Raw genomic sequence first — 14723 nt, forward strand, 5'->3', positions numbered from 1 at the left:
GTTCATAGCAGCTTTAGTTGTAATATCCAGAAGCTGGAAACAACCCAGATGCTCCTCAAACAAAGAATACACACAGAAAATGTGGTTCATCTATACAGTGGCATAGTACTCAGCTATTAAAAATGAGGAAACCATGAGTTGTGAAGGCAAATGGATGGAACTAGAAAATATCCTGAGTGAGGTAACCCAGACTCAAAAGGGCATGCATGGTATATCTTCACTAATAAGTGGATATTAGACAAAAAGTATAGAACACCTAAGATACGACCCACAGACTGTAAGAAGTAAGACAATCAGAAAGGCCCAAGTGAGGAGGCTTCAATCCCACCTAGAAGAGGGAAGAAAATAATCACAGGAGAAAAAGGAAGGGAAGGATCTGGTAGGAGAAGGGAAGTGGGGACAGGAGAGAAGCCCAGAAGTCTAGCAGAATGAATGAAAACATGCAAAATGGAGGGGCCGGGGGAGGGCATGGGGAGACCCTCTAGAAAGTACCAGAGACTTGGAAGGTAAGACACTCTGAGGAATCAGTGGGAGTGATCTTAGATGAAATGCCCAACAGTGGGCTGAGGGGACTCAAGAGTCTACCACCAGTGGATAGACAGAGCCTCAAGTGAAGAGATGGGGTTGCCAACCCACAGACAAAATTTCTGACCCAGAATTGTTCCTGTCTAAAAGAAAACTGCAGGGACAAAAATGGAGAAGAGACTGCAGGGAAATGCAGTCCAATGACTAGCCCAACTTGGGATCCATTTCATGGGTAGACACCAAGGCCTGACCCCATTACTGATGCTATGATATGCTTGCAGACAGGAGCCTAGCCTACTAAATTAATAAAAAATTTAGTAGGAAAATTAGAGTCTTTTCTTTCATGACAGAGTGTGGTCTTTAGGAAAACTAGGGGAAAAGGCAATGCTTTTTTAGTATTATATTGTTAGGATTAGTATTTCACACAGAGCAAATAGTAAAAATAAAAATTCAGAACCAGTTTTCACTCTAACAAAATTAAAAGCAGTGTCTTCTAATGATTACCTCTTTCTTTTGAGAATGAAACCAGTCATACCTGAGTATCTTTGCAGGACTAGTTCCACGACTCCTCATGGGTGTCAAACTCTACCAGACTTTTACATAAAATGATAAGAGTATTTGCATATAACCTATGTGCGTCCTCCCATGGACTTCAAATATCTAGTCTTACAAATAACTACTATACCATCTACGGAGTAATTTTAACACCCCACCCACCCACACAAAGAACCTGTACACGTTCAGTATACATAAATAAATATTCCATCTTTCTTTGTCTAAATTCATTGATTCAGACACAGAGCCTGTCTCTATATGGTCAAGTGGATATAATTACAAGATAATCTTTCTTTCTTTGAATACTATGATGAATAATCACACTTTGATGATTTCAGTAGCCTCTCTGCTGTTCTATGGACCACAGTTTCTCCCTACAAATACATCAAATGGGGTAGAGAACAGAGTCCGGAAGGAACAGACTTGGAAGGTCAATCCACATGATCTGAAACCTGTGGAACACAGGGCTAGTGTGCTGCTGTGTAGGCAGACTACAGAAGCAGAGCACGTTCTCCCTTTAGTTTACCTGAGTTTGCGCTCAGTTCCCATCTCTGGCAAATAAAGAGTAGCAGCTGGAAAACTGTTTCTGCTGACAGAGTTTTCACTCAAGTAATTCATTTATCTAAGCCTTTGACTTTGCTCAACCAAAGTAAAATTCAGGGTCTAAAGTTAGGTATCATGTTAAGAGCCATTTCCACTTACAGTACAAAGTAAAATTATATCATAGAATATTTATTAAGTCTCTTTTCCTAGCATCAAGGAATCCATTAGTAAGTGCATGTGCTCCAATTGGTAATATGAACTTAAGAGTAGATGCTAAGCTCCAACAATGCAATGAGGCTCACTGCTGCAATAAGCAGGGTGTCTCATGCTATCTCAGTGCTCACACGTTCTGCCTCAGCAGCTAATTACTAGGCCAAGTGAGGTGACCTGCTGTCATCATGACAAAGCAGGTGCTAACCCTAGGAGTTGAAAGAGTAAACCTTATTTGTATTCCAACAGAAACAGTTACAGACCTAATGATTAGGTGGGGAACATCCAAACATAAGTAGCATGCCAAGGAGTTCCTATTGCAAATGCTCTCCAAAGAGCACAGCAAGTTTCCAGCCATTCTCCAGAGTCCTGGCTGAAATCGCTAATTTCCTTTCTCTCAACAGCTCTTGAACAACATCGGATTAAGAATGAGAGAATGCAGTGGTGGTGCATGCCTTTAGCTCTAGCCCTTGAGAGACAGAGACAGGAGGATCTCTGAGTGCCTGGACAGCTGGGTCTACAGATCTATTTCTGGGACTGCCAGGGCTACTCAGAGAAATCCTGTCTCAGAACAGGAAAACAAAACAGAACAAAACAAAAAGGCAGAGAAACTTTAAGATTAGACTGAAACTACAGAAGGACAGGTGGGAAGAAGATGCAGGCAGCCAGCCAAGTCTTAAATCATAACCCACAGTCCTCATCTGAGTGGGCCAGGGCCTCTGCCTTGACATTTCCTTTTTAAAACTTGCTCTTTGATCTATCTGTTTTCTTTCACTAGCCACAAGTAGTCTTTTGGAGCCAACCTCTTCTCTATGGAACATGTAAGGATCCCTTACCAAATAGTTGTTCCCTTGGTCCCTAACCTGCTTTAAATGAACGCCATATATACTGCTCTAATTAGACGAATGAGTCTCTGAGACAGCCCAACTTTTAAGGGACCTAAGTTCAGTTGCTGACATAAAGATGAAACGCCTTTTAAGCATATTTAATATGTAGAATACCTAGGACAATATCTATGAGTCTTTTATCCCAGTAAGATTACTAAATAAAGATGATTTTCCCATGTGTAATTTATTTATACTACTAATGTATGGTCACCATGCATGAAAACTCATGCCTAAACAACCTTTAAGGTTAGTACAATAGCTGAGGAAAACAATTCCAATGGCTTTTCCTGCAGTACGCATCTTACTAGAATTCACTATCTGAACAAAGTGAGAAGAAACAAGGCATACAAATATGGAGCTAAATGATCACAGTCTGATTTGTATTCTTATTGATAATGCATAGTTTTACCTTGAGAAGGTACGTGGGAATGTTGCTGAAATCTACTGGTAACTTCAACAGAAAACGAGCTGAAAATTCACCAGTCTGTAGGGAGACAAAAGGATTAAAATATAAAACAGACTGATAAGTAACAATTATGTCCAAGAAAAAAATTCAACTATGTCAATATGCAGACAGCTTCTTTTAGAGTTTCCTAACATAGGATAGAAAAATAAGGTTGGAAAGTAGAAGAGGATTAAAAAGAATTCTTAAACTATTAAAAGGGCACAGTTTTAACATCAGAACTCTTCAATTTAATGCATGATAAAATTCTAAAGTAGTATTGGGTTTTTTAAAAAACTGTGAAATGAATACATGAATGAATATCATTTTTCAAAAAACTGAAGTATGAAGAGATCACCCTACCTCCCAGGCTCATCTGCTTTACTAAGTATTCATACCACACCCTGAGCCTGTAACATACCATCATGTATGTTGACATCCATTACAGGATGTGTGGAAGTCTAAACAGAGATCAAACTTCCTCTAATGTACAGTGAAACATCAATGCAACCCAGAAAAGTTTCTAATCTCTTGAAAGTTCACTAATATTATCAACTAATATTTTCAGTAATTAGAAATGTAAAGCACTGAAGCTATAAATAATAGCTTCAATGAATTGCTTTGTACATGTGTGCATGCCTGTGTGTGTGTGTGCATGCATGTGTGTGTGAGTGTCTGTGTGTGCGTGTGTGTGTGTGTGTGTGTGTGTGTGTGTGTGTGTATGTGTGTGTGTGTTTTGTTTTACCAGGAAGCACACCCAGGGCTTCATGCATGCTAGCTAGCACTGTTTCTAAGCAAACTATTCAGTGATCTCAGGGTTCCGAGGACTCTATGCAAAGGCAGCAAAGCTATGTGAGATCCTGAATCTCCCACCCTCTCTCAAGACACAGAGAATAAAAGATTTGAGAACACCCATACCTAAATAGGGCATCTACATTATAACCGCCCTTCTCCTAGGGTTCATGGATCACTGTAGAAAGGGAGGAGGGAAAACCTGAAGTGTATCTTCTGAACACATCAGGGCAGCTGCACGGAGGAACTCACAGCAGCTGTGACAGCATGCATGAGACCTGTGCAATCGAAAGCCAGACTGAATCCCAGTATGGAGACGGGGTTATGCAGGAAGTCCCACATTTAGCCACAAGTGACAGCTGCTGAAAGATAAACTGGAGAAGAAGAGTCAGTATAGCTCCCAGAAAGTCTACCGCCTTCCACAGAAGACTACACATCCAAGAACACAGGCATAGCACTGACTGACGTTATTTGTGGGAAGAAAAGAACCCACAAAGCTGGGAGGCCACAAGATGATCTGTAAACACCTTGAAGTGACTCTTGAAAGAATAGTGGTGAGATTCTAGCCTAATTTCCCTTTTATTGAGCCCAAGACTTCTGGTGTTAGGCTTAGCCCTACAAGACTCTGAAGCTAGCATATCCTATTGAACTATGGTTCTTGGCTCTGTCAAGGAGGGGCTCATACTTTGAATGAAGTAAGGCTAGTTCTAACATCTAACTCTGTTGTGTTAAATGGGGTTTTATAAAAAGCTACTAGCCCGTTGGGTACTGAGAGCACAGAAATAAAACAGAAAGTCATCCTCTGATACTGTGTACGGTGCTCAGCCAGGAACCCAAGCTCCTGACTGACGCTCTCCTCTTGCACTTACAAGGTCATTTTCTTCCCCACTTGCCCCATCAGCATGCACACGAGCCTCTTAGACCAGTCTTTTATTTCACTTCTTTGTTAAGCTCCCATCTTACTATTTGTTCCACATCACAAAATCATCCTTCTGAAAAAAAAAAAAATAAGAGTCTATTTGAGGTCTGCACTTCCTCTTTTGTTTTTCTCTGTAGTGGACCCTTCCTCCTCATCACTCCACCAAAACAGCTCTTGCAAGGTCACTAACGACCTCCTCATGGCCACACTCCATGGAGATTCCTGTCACCTTCATCTCAGGGTCATGGCAGCAGCACTCTGACAGGGATAGTCACTGCTTGCTTGGAACATAATTCACTTGGCATCCAGGGCCCCATTCCCAGGGCCTTCTCTACACCAGCTGGCCTCATGTCGAATGGCCTCAGCCTGGAACAATGGAGTATGCTGAGCTTAACACCACACCTCTCGGCTTTGCTATACTCTTCAGCGAACCTCACACGAGCTCAGAACCTGAAATATTTATATGCCAATGCTCCCAAAACGCTCTCTCTCTGCTCCCAAGGCTTTCCTAGTTCAAGTTTTATTTCTCCAATACCATAGAAATTCTCAATTTTGTATCCTTCCCTTGATATTTATCATTCAGTACAATAAATGATAATTCTATTATTATTTCAGACAAACAAAACAAAACAAAAATAACAAAGGAATCCACAATCCCCCAACTTATAGATTTTCCTCCTATCTCATAGCCAGAGTGGAAACACACACTACTGATAGAGTGCAGCCACTTCTCATGTTCCCTGGCACCGGCTACCAGGCAGAGGGAGCGGCACGGCCTCCAGGCTGGACTCTGCCATTGTCCTGGATTACTCCGTACCTTTTCAGGGAAAATGAGGGGCAGCTCACTTTCATCTCAACACACTGTGATCAGATCATGACTTTTCTTGTTGAATCCTCAGTGTGGAGATTTACCTCCTTTACAGAGTGAGGTGACAAAAGAAGAACTGAGCAAGGAAACAAAGTGTCCAGAGCAGCTACAGCAAAAGGCCAAGGCAGGGCTCAGAGAAGAGCAGGATGGTGAGGGTTGCTAGAGCCAATAAGCAGGAGACGGATCTCTGGCCCACAGAAACTCTCCTCCACATGTGAACGATCTCTAACCCCTACAGGATGTACGATACGCATCCACAGAGGTAGTAGGTGCAAAAGTGACTACTGCCAGCATGCGGAATACAGTTAAGTCATTTGGGGACAGCACTTTAAAAGTTGCCATGGGATTTCCAAGTGGGAAAGAGAGTTGGAGAAATGATGAATGAAATTCGACCCCTTAACTCTTCATTCTCAACTTATGAAGGCAAGCCACCTAGCAATAAAGAAAGAACTATGTCTACCTAGTGCAAAATATTCGTCTATAGTTGAAACTGTAATCTGGTGGTTTGAAATGGTTACATCCAATGACCTGTGTATATATGTATGCATATCTCTATCTGTATACACACATATGCACACATATATGTATTTGACAACTCAATAAAAGAAACAAAATGTGGGATTTAATGACTTATAAGAACTCTTGTCCATATAAGGTAATAAAAAATAATTAGACTTTTTTTTAACATGTGGACTCATGTGAACTGCAGGTTATTTTAGTCCACATACTACATTTTAGCTTTTTGGCCCTCTTTTAGTTTATACAATATATTTTTATTTTACCAACTATTTTAGACCAAATGTCAAAAAAAAAAAAAAAAGCCTCTCAGATGGTCCCTACCTATCCTTTGTCAGAAGGTCACTCCTCGCACTGACACATGGGTTTTATTGGCAAGGGACTGACTGACACAACTGAAGTCAGAAGAAAACAACTGTTGGTCCCAAAACCAAAATAAAATGGGAGTTTATCTGCAATGGGCTACAGTATAAAACTAAAAAAAGAAAGAAAGAAACTTGTGATAGAATTTGCTATACTGGGAAAGAAAATGGGATTACGGTCTCCAGCTTTCTGAAAAACTACTTTGTCAGCACATATTAATTATACAAGCCACTGGGTTTTACTGTGACATTCAGAACCATGAGATGCTAGTACAGGGCTATACTTATCTCCTCTCAGAGCCCGTTTCGGTGGGCGTGCTGCTTGCTGACCCAGCACCCGTTACACAGCCAGGCTGGAGCTCCAGTTCAGCAGCAAAAGGACTGCCTAGAATATACGGGCCTCGTGTCAACCCCTAGAACCACAGAAACATTACAGGAGAGCACAGGCAACTCTCACCAATCTTTAAGGCACTGGAATGCTGGGAACTACAGCTCAAGGACTCTGTTGTTAGCTGCCACTGACTCTCCTATGTCCTAAAAGCTAACTGAAATTACAGACACACTATGAGGAGGAAAGCACATACATGTACACACATACACATACCAGCATTGCTCAAGCACAAACAATGGCTGTCTTTATATTTGATTTTCGGTACTTTGTTGTACTGTTGAAGATTATTTCTACAGCATTCCTTCCTGTAAGCTATAATTGAGACATTTAGATGCAGCCAATTAAAGAGAATAATTTGAATTGTTTTTAGTCAGACTCTGGTCAGATCTCTTTTTGGATAGATAAAGAAAATTATCTGACCTATGACCGTGAAAAGGTCAGCCTTCCTGCCAACTGCCTGTCCCCAGCACCAGCCCTGAGTATGTGCGTCCTCCTCTTTTTAAGTGAGCATGTGCTGGCTGTCGCTCCAGCTGACAAGACTGCAGTTGGACAATTTCCTGGTGCTTGGCTTTTCTGCTTCGAAGCAGCTGCCCCACAGTTCCCTTCACCTTTGGTGAGTGATAGGTAGACATCTTGTGCTGAACACATTCCACTCAGGTCGTTCTGCCTCAGGGGATACTCCTTCCTGTCCTAGGCACTGCTCCCTGATCCACAAATAAGCTTTCCTATGAAATGGGCTGGTGCCACTCAGAAAAGGAAAAGGCCAAGAACTAACTGGGAAAGGTGACTCTAACTTCATTTGGGGACAGTATGGCAGGGGTGATTCTTAAAACTGGCAACCAATTAGTCTGGCGATTAGTGGAAACTTCATTTGCAGGAATATAAACATACAGTTAGTCTTATTAGAATGCCACACTCTAAAGACATTCTTAGAATGTATTACTTTCCCCCAAACCATATTCAATAGATGTAATGTATTTATATCTATTTTAAAGCAAGGAGAAACCAGAAGCTAAAACAGTAGAATTCCTTACTACAACAGTAAAAGAGAATAGAACTCAACTTTAAGCTCTATGTCACCAGGTCACTAATAAATTACTGAAGAGGACAAGGTTGACAGAAAAGCCTTGTGATATGCGTCAAGACACTGGAGGATGTGAAGACAAGGAATTCTCAGAGCAAACTGGCTGCTGAGACCAGCTGACAAGACAAGTTTTGATTTAGCCAGAGACTGTGCCTTAATATACAAGGTAAAGTCACCCCACATCAGTCTTTGTCCTTCACATGTGTGTGTACATACAGGTACATGCATTCCACATGTGTACACACATATACAGAAATAGTAGGGGAGAGGGAAAAGAGGTCTGATTCCTTTGTGATGCTTGTTTCTTGGCTCTCCAGCTGTTACAACTGACGACTACACTCCTACATAAGTCTAAAAACCATCTACTCAGAGACCACCCCTCCACTATGTCTTCTTCTTCACAGTCATCAAGGATGGTTCTGCTTCTCCATGATTTCTCAAAGACCATGTCTGTGGGTGGAGCCCTGGCCAGCATTTCCCTGTGAGCCTCCTTCAGGTGCATTTCTGTGCCTTGCCTTAATCTTAGAGCCGGCAGATCCATTCTCAGTGCTGATCTCTGGGACTGTAAGACAACATGGCTAGGTTGTCTTAAGTAGCCAAGATCACAGTGAGTTTATAACAGCAAAAACAAGCTAATATCACTCTTAATTTGAAACATTTTAGCTGAAAATCAAGCACTTTTCTGTTGTGGTTTGCACAACAATGTCATTATACTTGATAGGATTAAACCATGTACTTAAAATGGAAGTGGCAAATCCAGGGTCATATCTCTTATATACTGCAATATAGAAGACTTTACAAAGTAAAAACCAAGGCTGGTAGGATAGGTCGGTGGGTAAAGGTACTTGCTGGCAAGTCTGAAGACCCAAGTTCAATCCCAGGAACCTACGTGCTGAAAAGTAAGAACTGCTGTAGGTTGCTGTCTAACCTCCACACACAGCCCATGGCATGTACACTCTCAAACACAGGCAGACACACACACACACACATCAATAAATAAGTGTTGGGCTGGACAGATGGCTCAACAGTTAAGAGCGGAGGCTGCTCTCCAGAGGTCCTAAGTTCAATTCCCAGCAACCACATGGTGGCTCACAACCATCTGTAATGGGATCCAATGCCCTCTTGTGGTGTGTCTGAAGACAGCTACAGTGTATTCATATACATAAAAATAAAATAGATCTTAAAAGAAAAAGAATTGTCATAAATAAATAAGTGTTAAGTTTCTTTTTAAAAACTTGAAAGGACTGGAAAAATAATTAAGGATAATTAAGTGGGTAAAGGCATCTTCTGCCAAACCTTATGACCTGAGTTCTTCAAATCCCACATGCTAGAAAGGAACAATAAGCTCCCACAAGCTGTCTTCTGCCTGCCACAAGAATATCACGGCATGGACACACACACACACACACACACACACACACACACACACACACACAAGTAAAAGAAAAGACCTTGAACTCTTAAGCATGTGCTAACAATAAGACTTGTTGAAAGGTTTTAAAGTATATTGCTTATCTTTAGACTTTAGAAATCACATCCCTTAAATATGTTAGAAACTCCATGTTAGAAACTCCATTTTGAGCATAGGACCGGCTTGGTGGGGTCTAAGAGAGTTCACCAGAGAAGAACGCCTAAAGTAGTTCTATGTCACTAGAGTTTACTCGCTCCGCCATTCAGCAAACACTGATAATGCAGCACACACCTCTCAAGGTGTGCAGTAGAGCAATGGCTGCCCTGAACTTTGACCTTTCACAGGAAAAATCAAGGAGCATCACATATGGCAGGCTTCCCAAGTGTGGTACACGACCATCCTGGCATTTACACTTTCGTGTACTGGAGGTCTCCCTTGTATGTGGCCGGATCTAACTGGCAATGATAACTGACAGCATCATCTCGACAAGAGTATGCTGGAAGAATGCTTTGCTGTGCACACTCTCTCTCCACCTCTCCTGCTGGTTTGCTGTAGTTAAGGCCAACTGTCAGCTGAAGAGGCACCGTATGGAAAGGCCCTAAAGAGGAGCTGAAGGCTGCTTTGGGGTACAGCTAGCACAAGCTGAGGGCCTGGGATCAGCAGCCTACAGAAAACTGCATCTTGTCATCAGCCACACAAGGGCTTACAATGACGCCCTTTCCAGTAGAGTGATGGGGAGATTAAGCACTGGCCAGAACGCACGCACAGACTAGGAGGGGCCAAGGTGTAGCTCTATCCAGATGCCTAACAAACAAAGCCTATGACAGTGAACAGTATTATGTGGAGATACTGAGTGCTGGAGTGAATGCCTTACACACTAACACATGAATTTAAGAATAAGGATAATAAAGGATTATATATGTATGTTCACAACAGCACTATTCATAAAAGTCAAAGGTAAAAACAACTAAAATGTCTTGAATTAGTGACTAGAAAAACAAGATGTGACATGTCTGTCCAGTGGAATATTACTCAGCCATTAAAAGAAACGAAGTACACATGAAGGTCTGAAATACATTCTGCTAAGTGAAAGCACCCAGTCACTAACCATTAGGGATGTGTTGTAACCACATGCAGTGTACAGAAAGAAAATCTACAGGAATCAAAAGAAAGTTAGAGGTCACACAGGCTACATGAAGAAAAAAAGACTAATGGTGAATATGAACAACCTTACTGGAGGGTGACAGAACCATTGTAGAACATGGTGGTGATCATGCCAATTAACTGAAAAGCATAAACTCAGACAAGCAAAACAGGTAAAGTTATGTAAAACATATCTCAAAAAATTTTTAAAATTGGACCAGGATATTATTGAAAATACATTAGCTGAGATTTGAAGTTGGAATGGTGCTCACCATTCCTGGGAGAAAAACAGCAAGCTCAGAAACGTGTGCACAGTGCCCTGGACAGGAGTGTGCCTGCTGTGTCTGCATTCCAGGAGAGGTGCCAGCACAGCTAAGCCTAGTGCAACAAAGCAGAAGAGGAAGTAAGCGGAGCCCGAAGGATGGACAGTGGTGCAACATCAGAGCTCATGATACCACTTGAGATTGCGGCTGAGCTGACATGTGGGGTGGGGAAGGAAGGGTATATGAAGTTTCTGGACAGAGGAGGGCTAAAATCTACTTCATATTTCAGAAACGATCACACAATGCAAAAGAACTGTAAGAAGCAGCTATGGCTACATGTGGTGGGAGTCCTTGTAACCGCAGCACTCGGGAAAGAGGGACGGAAGGATCCTGAGTCTGAGGCCAACCTGGGCCGTGTAGCAACTCCTAGACTACTCTGAGCTGCATAACAAGGCCTTGCCTTTAAGAGAAGAGCTGGGGGAGCATGAGGGCTCCAGACAACCAGCTGCTGCCAGGGCGGCTGACCCTCTTACCTGACTGGGGTACTGGAAGTCGCTCTGTAAGTGAAGGGGGCCATGCCGGCATCTATCCATGGCCTGCCAGCCGCACCTGCATCAGGGCCCGCTTGGAGCTGAGGAGCACGGGCAGTGCTCAGGCAAGTTCCCTGACTTCGGAGCACAGGAGCCAGGGATGAACCTAACTCTGCACATTTCTCCTGTGGTGTTCTTTACAAATCAGCGTGCTCACCATTAGTCCTCTTCAACCTCTACATTATGAGAATGTGCACAGGTCACCTAAGCCATCTGTGTGTACAGAAGTGACCTCACTCTGCATGGATATCCCAAGGCTCTTATCACTTTAATTTCATCCCAGATGAAGTAACTCCCCTAGCTCTCAACACTCACCCAGTTGTTTTTCTTCCCAGCATAAATTTCCATGTTCTCTCCATACTGAGGCTCTTCCAGGAGCGTCTGGTACTCAAACATGAGGCGTGAGCTCTCACGGAGGCGGCCGCACTGAAACTGGTGGTACTGCTGCACCAGCTCCTTCACCACAAGCAGCAGGCACTCGGGGTTCGAAGGGTTCCAGGAGGCAAGGTTCTGCAGAGCCATAAACAAGGTCAGTGAAACAGAGCCTCATACAAACCCCTCATACAACTGCACATCAGAGCAGACGAAGGGAGCAACAAGAGCCCGAGAGCAAGACTGCTCCTGACAAGCTGTGCACAGAGGCAGGGCCGCTAGTACCTGCAGGGACGCAGGGATTGCCAAAGTGAAAACTCAAAATCACCAGGAAGACTGGTTTTGACCTGGAACACGGGATTTGTTTTTTATTCTTTTATAACCTTTGGTTGTTTAACAGGCAGCACCTAGATTCAGCATTCTATACAAAAGTAATTGAATTCCACGTTGCAGACTATCAACATCTGTAACACTAGGTATAAATAAATACTCTGCAAACAACAGCATCACCCAGAAATACAAGCAGAATAGACTGGACCAACACTGGAAAGAATAAGAATGGAGAAGGTACAGGGGAAAACACATCTAGGGAATGCATGATTCAGAGGGGGAAAGGAAGGACTAAGGGAAGACCTAGCAAGTGTCTAGTAGTCAGGCTCGTGTCTGTCTGCTCACTCTTCCTCCCTGTGTGCTAACTGAACTGTTCCTGTTATACATCAGCCACTGCACAGCAGTGAGCGCTACACTGACGACAGGACTACAGCACATCTGGAGCCATGTCCTTCCTTGATTATGTATCACTAGTGCCCACCAGCGCTTCTTCAGAATAAGTGAAAACAGCACAATAAAAGGAGGACAGATAGCATCTTCATGTGGTCCTGAAAAGACTCAGCCATCACAGATCCCTGAAAGGTCCCCAGGGATCTTGCAGGCCCACTTAGAGCCATCACACTATACTACCTTCCTTTAAGGACAACCTAAGCACTGCCCCTACCTGAAGAAAATGAAAAAAACAAAACAAAAGAAGGCATTCATTACAAGGAGGCTGATGCCCTTAGTGTCCATTCAAAGCTTCAACAACTACAGATTAAAATCATTTAGGGAAAAAAATGTGTTTGTACTGGACTGATATCTTTCCTTGTCTGTTATTCTCTAGACAATAGACTAGAACCATTTAGGCAGTGTTTATATTATAGATGGTGTACACAGATTACTACAAACACCACATCATTTTATACAAATTGTCAAGCAGCTAAAGATTCTTGGCTCGATGGCATCTATTGGCACTGATATCCTAGACACCCAGGACAATGGTACTGTGCTCTTCTGCATTGTCTGACAGGGATTAGATGATGGTGGGGAAGAAACAAGGCATTCCTTCACTGATAGGAAGAACAGGACCAAGCAAATATTCGCAAAAAGAGAAAGAACAAATGCTCTGCCATCACACAATAAAGTAGGCATGGTGACATAAAGTGATTTGGCTAGAACAGAGTCATTCATGGCAAAGTTCTTGGCCTTAACAGCCCAAGATTCTTTGACCTATTCAAAAACTCATTCAAAACATTAACAGGATGTACAAACACAGGCCAGAACTGAAAATGGCCATTACACAGTCTGCTAGGTGTTTCCTTCAGAGGTCAGTCACACTGACAAATAGGAAAGAGAATGACTTTGTACCTCTTAGTTGAGTATGCCTTCCCAGGCTGCCTAGAGTACTAGAGCAAAAGGAAAAAGCTTTAGTCACCTCAATTTCCATTTCTTAATCTTACCATTTTTATTCAGAGTTTGGAACACATCAAGTCCACACAATAAGAAAAAAAAAAATCACGAAAACATATTATCAGACAAACATCTCTTGAATAATTGAAATTAATTTCAAACTATTCAACCTAATTGTTAAATTCACAGTATAGACATGCCAACCAACACCTCCTTCCTATTAAAACACAGCCTCCCAATACCTGGAAATGCCTCTGACCTTGACTTAGCTGAAAACCACACCCATATGGACATAATAAACTAACTAAAGATTTGTCTCTTATGACTATATGACTGCTTTTGTAAGGCAACATGTGTTTAAATCACTTTATCCAGAAGGGAAGAACATAGAAAATATAAAAGGTTTTACACACACACACACACACACACACACACACACACACACACACACACACACATTGTATAAACTTTAGTCTTAAGGCTCCTTAAGAGTAAGTCTACTAAAGACTAAGACATATTTTAAAAACAGTGTCTAGCATACAGGACACTGGGCTTCCTAATCCTCGTGAGCCATAAATAAAGAAGAATGTCCAAACTTTCATCCAGGGATGGAGGCAGCAGCAGCATACATTTTCAGGACTCACTATAAAAAGCAAAATATAGCTGAGTTTCTACCCATAAAGTTCTGCTCTGCCTTATTTTTGTAATGAACAAAAGACATCTGAAATGAAGATGGCCACAAGCCAGAAGCAAAGGTCATTTAATATACTAACAAAAGCAGAAATCTAAAATGGATCGGAAAGTGAATAATAAAAAATACAACTGAAGAAAATGATCAATTACAGTTACTGAAAATAACCAAAGAACTAACTAACAGTTTGGAAGAGAAATTTAAATTGTCTTCACTAAAATACCTCAGATACGGGATGGGGGGAATCAAGACTATTTAGCTAGTGGGGTGCAGAGTAAGACTGTATAAATGTAATACTGCCCTCTGCCCCTAGTTTAGTTGACTGAAATATTAGTGAACTAGACGCACAGCCCATTTCACGGGAATGGTGATCCCCTGTCCCTGCCTGGCATGAGGGGCATTCCTGTTGAATGCACACGTCTCTTTCTTCCTAACCC

The 14723-nt window shown here is 42.2% G+C and overlaps 1 protein-coding gene across 10 annotated transcripts in view; it reads right to left on the reverse strand.

Annotated features, from left to right (window-relative positions):
* Positions 1–14723, reverse strand: part of Babam2 (BRISC and BRCA1 A complex member 2) — a 378444-nt gene that overhangs the window by 233808 nt on the left and 129913 nt on the right. For 7 of the 10 annotated variants that reach the window (XR_010052102.1, XM_039112461.2, XM_006239802.4 and 4 more), the window contains 2 exons: positions 11817–12011; positions 3130–3204 (listed from right to left, as the gene is read on the reverse strand). Coding sequence is in view for 8 of the 10 variants with exons in the window: in XM_039112461.2 (XP_038968389.1) it covers positions 3130–3204; positions 11817–12011 (270 nt within the window). In the remaining 2 variants the exon portion in view is untranslated. Of the gene's footprint in view, positions 1–3129; positions 3205–11816; positions 12012–14723 lie in introns of those variants that run through there. The other 3 variants (XM_063262050.1, XM_039112464.2, XR_010052101.1) reach the window with 2 other exon arrangements.

The sequence above is a fragment of the Rattus norvegicus genome, chromosome 6 (assembly GCF_036323735.1).
Source record: "Rattus norvegicus strain BN/NHsdMcwi chromosome 6, GRCr8, whole genome shotgun sequence".
Taxonomy (NCBI): domain Eukaryota; kingdom Metazoa; phylum Chordata; class Mammalia; order Rodentia; family Muridae; genus Rattus; species Rattus norvegicus.